At 33.3% G+C, this 9,726-nt stretch overlaps 2 protein-coding genes across 2 annotated transcripts; one reads left to right on the plus strand and one right to left on the minus strand.

Annotated features, from left to right (window-relative positions):
* Window positions 1–324: 324 nt before the first annotated feature.
* Window positions 325–2,566, plus strand: LOC146936824 (putative F-box protein At3g17490). Its single transcript, XM_085751425.1, has 2 exons — window positions 325–480; window positions 1,087–2,566. The coding sequence occupies exon 2, from the start codon at window positions 1,087–1,089 to the stop codon at window positions 2,356–2,358; it is 1,272 nt and encodes a 423-aa protein (XP_085607551.1). The 5' UTR covers window positions 325–480; the 3' UTR covers window positions 2,359–2,566.
* A 5,032-nt stretch (window positions 2,567–7,598) lies between these two features.
* LOC146936825 (uncharacterized) lies at window positions 7,599–9,206 on the minus strand. The gene is made up of 2 exons (XM_085749286.1): window positions 8,754–9,206; window positions 7,599–8,273 (listed from the first exon to the last, which is right to left on the minus strand). The coding sequence occupies exons 1-2, from the start codon at window positions 9,204–9,206 to the stop codon at window positions 7,599–7,601; spliced, it is 1,128 nt and encodes a 375-aa protein (XP_085605412.1).
* Between the last annotated feature and the right edge of the window lie 520 nt (window positions 9,207–9,726).

Here is a 9,726-nt window from a genome sequence, read left to right on the forward strand (position 1 = left end):
CGGGTAGAGTTTAATACTCTCTCCATTCCTTTTGTCAATCATACCCTTTGTTAATTACTCTTATCTTTTTCAATCAAACTAATTAATGCTGCATATTTAGAAAACTAAAGTTTCTTTTTGTTTAAACAAAGTCTGTTTTGTTTTTTATTAAAAAAAAAAAAACAAAGTTTGTTTCTTATCTTCAAATTTAAATAAAATTTTGTTACATATAATGATGATTTAATTTTTTTTTTTTTGTTGAGGTAATATGATAATGATTTCATGAAGAGTTAAAATTCTATAAATAATATGAGTATTCTCCCTCTGCAAATATGACAGTTTTGGAGGGGGAGGCAGTAACCTTACTCGATTCCATTCACTTTGCTGATGTTAACGGATGGGACCGGGTTGTCTTCGAGTCCGACTCAGCTGTTAACGGATGGGACCGGGTTGTCTTCGAGTCCGACTCAGCTACTGTAGTGCAAGCTCTATCGTCTCCAGGTCATGGTGATTCAGAATCTATGCTATTGTTTCTAGTATTATTTATCAAGTTATCTTTACATTCAAACTTCGAGGTGAAGTTTGTCAAGAGACAAACGAACATGATTGCTCATACTTTAACTAAGGCGGTCTGTTATTGGGCTAGTCGCCGTATTTTTTTATTATTATCCTTCTTGTATTGAACATTTGTTGATTAAAGATAATAGTTAACTTTGCTTTTGTAAAAAAAAAAAAGATGAGTATCCCTAAAAAAAAAAGATGAGTAGTGTATTTAATATTTATTGATTATTTCAAAAAAAAAAATTATTGATGTTATTATATTATTTCCTTCCAAAAAAAAATATTGGTATAATAATATTAGCTCAAATATACAGTCACGTGATATGATTTTATTTTATTTTGACAAAAGATGATATGATTTTTATTTATATAAATAATATAGTATTGGGTGTATATAAAAATAAAATCAGTCGAATTATATTATTATTATATATATTGTAACAAAAAAAAAAAGATATTATTATTATTATTATATATAAGGAAACATACGTGGTAGCAGGTGTCATCGCTTTCTCAAACCCTTTTCTCTTCTTTCTTTTGTTTCAGATGGAGATGTCATCGCTTCTGACCGCATCGTCAAATGTTGTTCAGGTTAGCAGCAATCATATACCAGATGATATTGTCTTCTCTATTCTCTCTAAACTTCCTTTTAAATCTTTGAAGCGTTTTGAATGTGTACGTAAACCTTGGTCCCTCTTATTTGACAACCCTTGTTTCATGACTATGTACCACAACTATCTTTTAACAAGACCATGTTCTTATTATGATGATACATCTCTTCTCCTACATCTTAGAGAAGATGATGACCCACAAGAGATACGCCAAATTTATTATTATTTGTATTCTCTTTCTGGTGAGAGGTTTGAGAATAGAGTCAAATTAGATTGGCCAAAGGCTTTGACCGAGGATGTCTATCGACTTCAAAAGGAACAGTGTGTCCGTCCTATAGTTTTGAGAAGACCACTGGTACCAGGATGGTTTGTTCCACATGTTCATCCAGATGAGGAGGATGATGACGACGACGGACCATTTCAAGAGGATGATAATGGTTTTGAAATTTTACATCCCCTTAGTTTTAATGGTATTCTTTGTCTAAAAGCTGAATTCTACGGCGAAACGAGAGTTGTATTGTGGAATCCAACTACCAACGAATTCAAACTCATTCCTTTGCCTGAGAATAATCCTTCTTGGTATGTTTCGACCGATCATTATCAAATCGGTTATGATCATGTTAAAGATGATTATAAGATGATTGGCTACACAAAATATTCTCCAAAATTTAACCCTAATCGTGTGCCATCTGATCAATTTTGGGAGATCTATAGCCTACACAGTAACTCTTGGAAGAAAACAGAAACAAATACGTATTTGGTGTCGTTTGACTTCTGCAAGGAATCTTTTATTACAACACCCATACCCTCTTATGTAGATGACAGTTTGGATTTTAACTTGGTCCAGAGACACTTGATGTTATTAAACGGATCTGTTGCTTTTATGTTACATTATACAGAGACATCAACAATTTACGTTTCAGTTTTGGGTGAACTCGGTGTAAAGGAATCATGGACTAAGCACTTCGTTGTTGGTCCCTTACCTTGCCTCGATCATCTTATTGGAGCTGGGAAGAAGAGCAATATACTCTTCAGAAAAAAAGACGGTGAACTAGCTTGGTTTGATTTAAGTACCGGGATGATCGATGAGATTGGTGTCACAACAGAAAGATTCTATTGCAAGATATTATTCCACAAAGAAAGCCTTCTTCCAATTGGAGGAATATATACAAACTTTTCTTCTTGTTTTCACCCACAATATATATGATTATGTCTATTAGGATTTAGCCCAGTACACAAAATGGTGGCTTGTCAAATGCCCATATCTTCGATATTAAGAATTTTGCTTTATCAATTTTATTTTGAAGGTTTACTCTCAGTCACTCTATCTGAAAACTTATATGGTTATATGTTTCAATTTCAATTGTTAGAATGATCTTTTGTATATACTTATCACCTCCAATTTTATGTTAGAATGATCTTTTGCATATCTTCATCTGAACTTCATTACATTCTACTCGAAATATCTATGCAACTATGCTTAACTTTGTACTTAAGTTTTTTTTCTTTTATGTTCCAAATTAGCTAATAAAACCGAATAACAAAAGGTTGAATTTCAAATGTACAGAAAATTGTGTACAAGTATTTAATGTCAAATAACAATAGTTTATAATTAAGTGGAGCTTTTCTGTTTAGCATTTTCTTAACTGAGATGTTTTGTTAAAATAAATCGTTTATTTGCTTTGTATGCATGCAAATATGCTACTTGGTGTAATTTTGTATTATTTTTGAGAGAAAAGTTGCAGAGAGTGAGAGAACATTTAGTCTAATTTTGTATTTTTGTCTCAATGATTTGAAAATTACAAAGGCTATTTATTATACTAGTTTCAATGCAGTTGCTAAAATCAATTTGGTAAACGAAATACACAATTAACTTAAATCTTTATTAGACTCTCATTCACTCCTTAGATAGCTTCTTTGGTTTTGAACATAATAGGTTACACTCATTGCCAGCCAATAAAGGAACTCAGCTCTTCTCATAAGAGGGAGTGCTTTTTGGTTAATCAACTTCCTTTATATCTTCTTCATTGTCCCTTTTGTTCTCTCTCAAAAATATAACTCTAATGAAATCCATGAACGAGTTGTTGACTTGAGAAATACTTCATAGTGCATTTGAACATTTGGTATCTTACACTTAGAATCCAGTGTTGACGTCCTTACCCATCGTATTATGCGTCGTTTAATTTCTTATTTATCACCTTCTCCAGAAAGCAATTTTTTTCTTTACTTTTTGACAAGTTTTATATTTTGTTACTCGAAAATTGATTAAAAAATCACACCAGCAAGAAATGGTTGCCACTCTCGCTTGCTTTCACCCCAATGCACTTAACTTCGTATAATCATATTTTCAGGCAGTGGCTTAAACTGCTAATTTTACATTTCTGTGGAATATTCTTAGCGTATGGATTCTGATTCTCACTTTTTAAGGATGTAGTTAGATCACCAAATCAGGGGCTTAATAGTTCTAGACTGAATTGAGAATTAACCTAAGCATACTGGTATGCATTTTTAAGATAAAAAATTGAAATATTTAGTGGATAGATATTACTATATTGCTTTAGCATTAGGTTATGATATGCTTTTGTGAATCCACGTGTTTAGAAGTTGTTGCTCGCAGCATTAGCTAGGAAGAGTCTGAAAAGATCAAATCAGTAGATTATCTACTTGTCAAGTTGTGATCATATATATTTATGGGATAGTTGCTTTCTGTATCGCAACATAATTGTTAGTTTGATGACAAAGAATCTTAGATTTCATGAAAATGTGTGTATTTAATATATTGTAAATTGAAATGTTTAACTTTTTAAATAAACGTATGTATTGGGATAACTTTTTTATTTAAAATCTTTAAAAAGTATTCTTAGGACACTCGTTAGCAAGATCTTTAACAAAACAAAGAATGATCCTAATGATGGAATATTACATTTTGGGTGTGTTTGTTTCAAGGTTTGTAATATGATTCCCAAGAATGTGAGATTGGAAATGCAACATTCTCATGTTTGTTTCAAGTTTTGAAAATATGTTCCATGGTGTGAACTGCCTTACTTGTTTGTCAAGCTAGTTTTCCTTAAGAGGCATTGTTTATACTTATTTTGTTCCAACAAAAAGTACACGAAATGAATTCTATTTTTTGACTCAAAGAAAATGGATTCTTTACCCTTTGAGATTTGGTAACTGTAAGGGTCCATTTTGTTTGAATTTTCGGAAAGGAGGAGAGGAAGTATTTTAAACTTTTGACTTTTTTAAGCATCACATAATATTTTTGTGCCCATAATCTTTCATTCGTTTTACATTGTATTCTTTAATAACGATTACGGTGAAATTCGAACCACAATAATCTTTCATTCATTCATTTCGCTCTCTTCTACTTATGCAATGGAATGATCTATATTCTATACTCCCTTCGTAACAAAATAACACATATTGGAAAATGATCTAGAAAGTCAAATGTATTTGGCCTAAAATTTAGACAAAAACATATAATTTTCTGGACCTATTTTGTTTATATTTCAATAAAAATTACATATGCAGTAAGAGAAGACAAACAAACTGTGAAAGAAAAATAAAAGAAGACAAACAAAAAATTCATTATTGAAATTAATAGCATCCATCTGTATTATTGAAAATTAAACAGAATTACAAAAGGTGATGGAACCATCATCTCTCATACAATATTCTCATATTTTTCAACAAATAAAATCTAGATTTCCGAGAAGCAAAAGAGCCATTTCCCACCACATCTCTTATTCTATTTGGAGCTCTGTTAAAATTTAAAAATGAATTTTCTGTCATTCTCGATGATTCTTGTTGACAGGTGGGGGCATTGATTTCTGGACTGATGAGTGGTGTGACCCTCCTCATTGTGACTCTCTACAGATTCCACCAACACTATCTTGTTTGCTTACTTCTAAAGTAAGCGATTTTACCATGAATCACTCATGGCCGATTCCTGATATTGTAACTCAGAGATTTCCTGCTATTACCAATCTTGTACAGCATGTTACAATCCCCATTTATGGTGATAAGGATCAAACAGGTTTGGAAGTGTGGGAACTTTGGAAATCTAACCTTCAAGGAAGTATTTCTTTTCAAGGCTAATCACTCTCAGCAATTTGGTTTGGGCCAAATCAATTTGTGGCCTCTAAATCAATGACGTTTTGGAGGCTGATGCATAACAAAATGCCAGCAGATGAATCTTTGATGACCAGAAGCTGCAATTCTCCGTCTATGTACTCACTCCGTGGCTCTCACTCAGAATCCTCATTTCACTTGTTTTTTGAATGTTCCTATGCAGTGAATATATGGAATGGAGGTGGCTTGCTTCAATTCTAAACATCATAATTCAGTTTTCCTCTATGAAGGATATTTGGAACCTTTGTGAAAGAAACTGGTCCACTCAGTGTGAAATAGTGATCAAACAAGGTTATCAAAATCGAGACTTTACTTCAAGTCGAAAGGGAGTAGCAAAATCGGGACTCGTAAAATCGCAATCAAAATCGAAGGATTTTTTACTCAAGGACTTTTGTAGAATCGATGTAGGATAGCAAAGTCGGGACTCGTAAAATCGCAATCAAAATCGAGGATTGTACCAAAATAAAAATAATTTTAAATATATGTTATAAATTGCATATAGTCATAAATGACTAAAGTTCAAAGTCCACAAAATACATATATATAAATGTGGGTTCAAAGTCCACAAAATACATATACATAAATGTGGGGGAAGTGAATGAATGAAATTTTTTAGCCTTTTGGGTATTTATAGAACGGGTCATGGATTCAAATCAGGTCAATTTACGAACTGGGTCAAAAATTAACCCTTATCAAAAAATGAACAAAATCCTTCAAAATCCATCAAAATCCTGCGATTTTGAATGGATTTCACGATTTTATGCGATTTTGATAGGATTTTGTCTGTTTTTGGGACTTTGCTATGGACTTGAGTCGTTGAAGCTACACAAAGTCGCAAAAACCAGGATTTTGGGAATTAAGTCAGGTTTTTGATAACAACGATCAAAGCTGCCATAATTAATTAGCTGAATTCTATTTGGCATGCTTGAACCAAAAAAAAGATTTCAAAATAAACTGATACACCGGAAAACTGCTGTCAATATGGTTATATCTTCAATCTCTTTGTGAGGGAATAACACTAATCAGAATACCACCGATGTGTAAGGGTTCTCGAAATTGGGAATATGAAATATGGATAATTGCAAATTGATTATTCATTCAAAGGCAATGTTGTTGTGAATAGTAGTAACTTCCCAAGAAGGACCGGAGAACCGTGGATAATATTGATATAAATAATTGAGCAATAAATAAAAGGACAGAGATCTCTGTATGAATATAAAAGTTAAGCAGTAGTAATTAATAAGGACCAGAATATTCTAGATGCAAATTATATAGTTAAATTATAATCTAAATAATCAATACTAATGGTTAGATGAAGGACCAGAGAACTCTGGATCATAGTCACCTGGTTCGCAAATTCGCCTTGGTACGTGGTACGGGTTCGGGTCTGCGGTACGCCACTCTCAAAGAATTGGGTTCGATAGGGGGTATACATAGTCGATACGTTATTCGGTTCGTTGTGAATAAAATAAATTATTTAGTTAAAATACTACATGTATAAAAATATTATTATCCTTATATTCATTCAAAATCCGAGTGCTATTTACCACGACAAGAAGTTTCACGGAATCACGAACCTTTCTAACTTGGTTATGATAAATATCATTTCAATATTAAAAATAAAAAGTGATTTTGGCGAAAAAAACGGCGATGGTAGTGTCATTCTTGACGTTCGTTTTTAAAGCGTTCGTGGTATATGATATTTCTCAATAATAAATTACCTTTGTTTTTTTTTTTTGTTGCTAATAATGATCAAATACCTTTACATTGTGCGTTAAAATGTCCTCATGATCTTAGCTCAATTGCTAGGGACAATGCATAATATATGCATAGTTTGGAGTTCAAACCTTGACCAACACCAAAAAAAACATTGTGCGTTAAAATATACCTATACATAAATTAAAAAAATAGAAAAATCATCAATCAATCAATCAATTTTAGCATGATTCACAATTCATTACGTACAAATGAAAAAAAAAATCTGAATATCCAATCTATATGCTCAAAATAGACGACATTCCTTAGTTTTGATTTTTGAAGTTATTTTCAGTTTCACTTTAGTCCCTTAAATTTTTATCGTTTTATTTTTGTCCCTTAACTAGTAAATGTTAAAAATTTGACCCTTAACGTTTTTAGGTTCTATTTTTGTCTCTTAAATTACAAACACAATGCTTGAGAAAAAAAGAACATAAGGCACAAATTTTTTTATTTATTTTTAAACCAAAAAGGGGTAGCTAGCAAAGTGCTAGACTACCAAAAGTATATTAGATAGAGAACAAAATACAAAGGAAAAGAGGGGGGCCAAACCAAACCTCCTTAATGAGTAATAAACCTAAAGTTAGGTATTCCTAACTTGTTTTGTACAAAAAAAGAAGTGAGGCTATTAGGAATTTGCATCCAAATGGAAGGAACATTACAAGATAAACCTAAGTTAGCCAAGTGGTCCACGCATTGGTTACCTTCCCTATAGATGTGTGAGATAATAAAATTCATATTGCTGACTGTGATCATGCAATTCTCCCATCTATTTTTTAGCCTCCAAGGAACTAGTGCTTTGTTCTTGAAAGCATTTACAACTAGCATAGAATGAAGCTCAAGCCAAAGATTATTCCAGCTGAATTGTTTGGCCAACTCTATTGCTCTCAAAGCGCCAGAAATCTCTGCAAAATACGCGTCTTCTTTGCCGGTGTTTTCAGCAAAACAAAGAAGGAAGTCTGAGTTATGGTTTCTAAAAATTCCACCACATCCAGAAGTATTTGAATTGGAGGACCCATCAGAATTGCATTTAAACCAATTTGAAATAGGCGGATGCCATATTACTTCTATGATCTGAGGAGCTCTAGGGGGATGCAAATTAATATTGAATTTTTTTATGAAAGCAAAATCATACAAATTGGAATTGGAAGTAGCAAGAGTATTATTACCAGAAAGGGATGTACTTGATATAAGATTTGCTATAGAGGTTCTCCAATGAATTTTTTGTTGTTGAATCTACTTTGATTACGTGCAAACCAAATCACATTGAAGATATTGATCATAACAGCAGTAATTACAAGCTTTCCTTGAGGGCTAGAGCACTTGTTAATGATGGACCACATGTCTTCTTTGGATTGGAACTGAAGTGACCAATTTAAACAAGAAGCAAACCAACTCCATATGTGTACAGCGTACTGGCATTGAAAAAAGAGGTGGAAAATTGATTCTTCTTGTACATAACATAAGGAACAAATTGAGGGAAGATGACACCCTCTGGAGGCCAGCACTTCATCTGTAGGAAGTTTATCCAGCATCATTCTCCAAACAAGAATGGATTTAGAGGGGGGGATATCTTTTGACCATATGATCTGCGCCCATTTAATCTTGGAGAGATGGTGTTTTTTTGAAGGCATATGCATCTTTCTGAGATAAATCACCTTCGGAGGAGTGCTTCCAAACTAGTTTATCTCTCTGATTTCCAGAAGGAATGATTACTTGTGAAACAAGGGACCTCAAGTTGGGGAAGTATTGATTCAATTCATCTGAGATGTTCCAACACTGATTCACAATATATCTATCTAATTTCTTTGGTAAAAGTTGCACCAAATGATCGGGCAAGTTATAAGTTTGAGCAAGCACCTGTCCGCACCAAGAGTCAGACCAGAAATTTATCTGCTTTCCATCACCTACAATCCAAGAACAATTATCCTTGATAACATGAAATTTAGCCTTAACGCCACTCCAGATAGAAGAAGATATATGATGAGTGATGCATCTGTGATCTCTAATAGCTCTACTTCTGATTATGTTTGCCCATTGCTCATCTGATTGCATTAAGTTCCAACACATCTTCAGGTTTGTAGCTTCATTAAAACAAATTAGAGATTTAATCCCTAGAACGCCCTCATCATAGTCTGCACAAATTTTCCTCCAGGTTACTGTCACCATCTTTCTCTTTGTAACATCACCGCTCCAGATGAAATTTTGTATCCACTTTTCTATATCTCTGAGAATCTTGATTGGCCAGGAATAAATTGACATAGTGTGCCCAAGCATGCTTTGGACCACTGATTTTACTAGCTAAATTCTTCCTGCCATTGAGAGGAGGGATGCTTTCCACTTTGCAAGCTTTGCGTTCACCTTATCAGCAATTGGTTGGAAATGTATGCCTTTAGGCTTCCCTTTAAAAATAGGAGCACCCAGGTATGTGAAGGGGAGGGAACCTACATTAAAACCTAATAGATTGACAATATTATTCATTCTATTGTTAGTAATACCCCCAGAATATATGAATGACTTCCTAATATTCATGATTTGGCCAGAACAAGTAGCATATCTGGTGAAAAGAAATTTTAGATGACCCAAACTTGACATCTTCCCTTTGCAGAACACCATTAAATCATCAGCATAAAAACAATGGGAGGGAATGCTATTGTTTCTTGAAGCAGCAATAAGATCTATCATACCT

Source organism: Medicago sativa, chromosome 3, assembly GCF_051527215.1.
Source record: "Medicago sativa cultivar Bolivia chromosome 3, Bolivia_mono, whole genome shotgun sequence".
NCBI classification, from domain to species: Eukaryota; Viridiplantae; Streptophyta; class Magnoliopsida; order Fabales; family Fabaceae; genus Medicago; species Medicago sativa.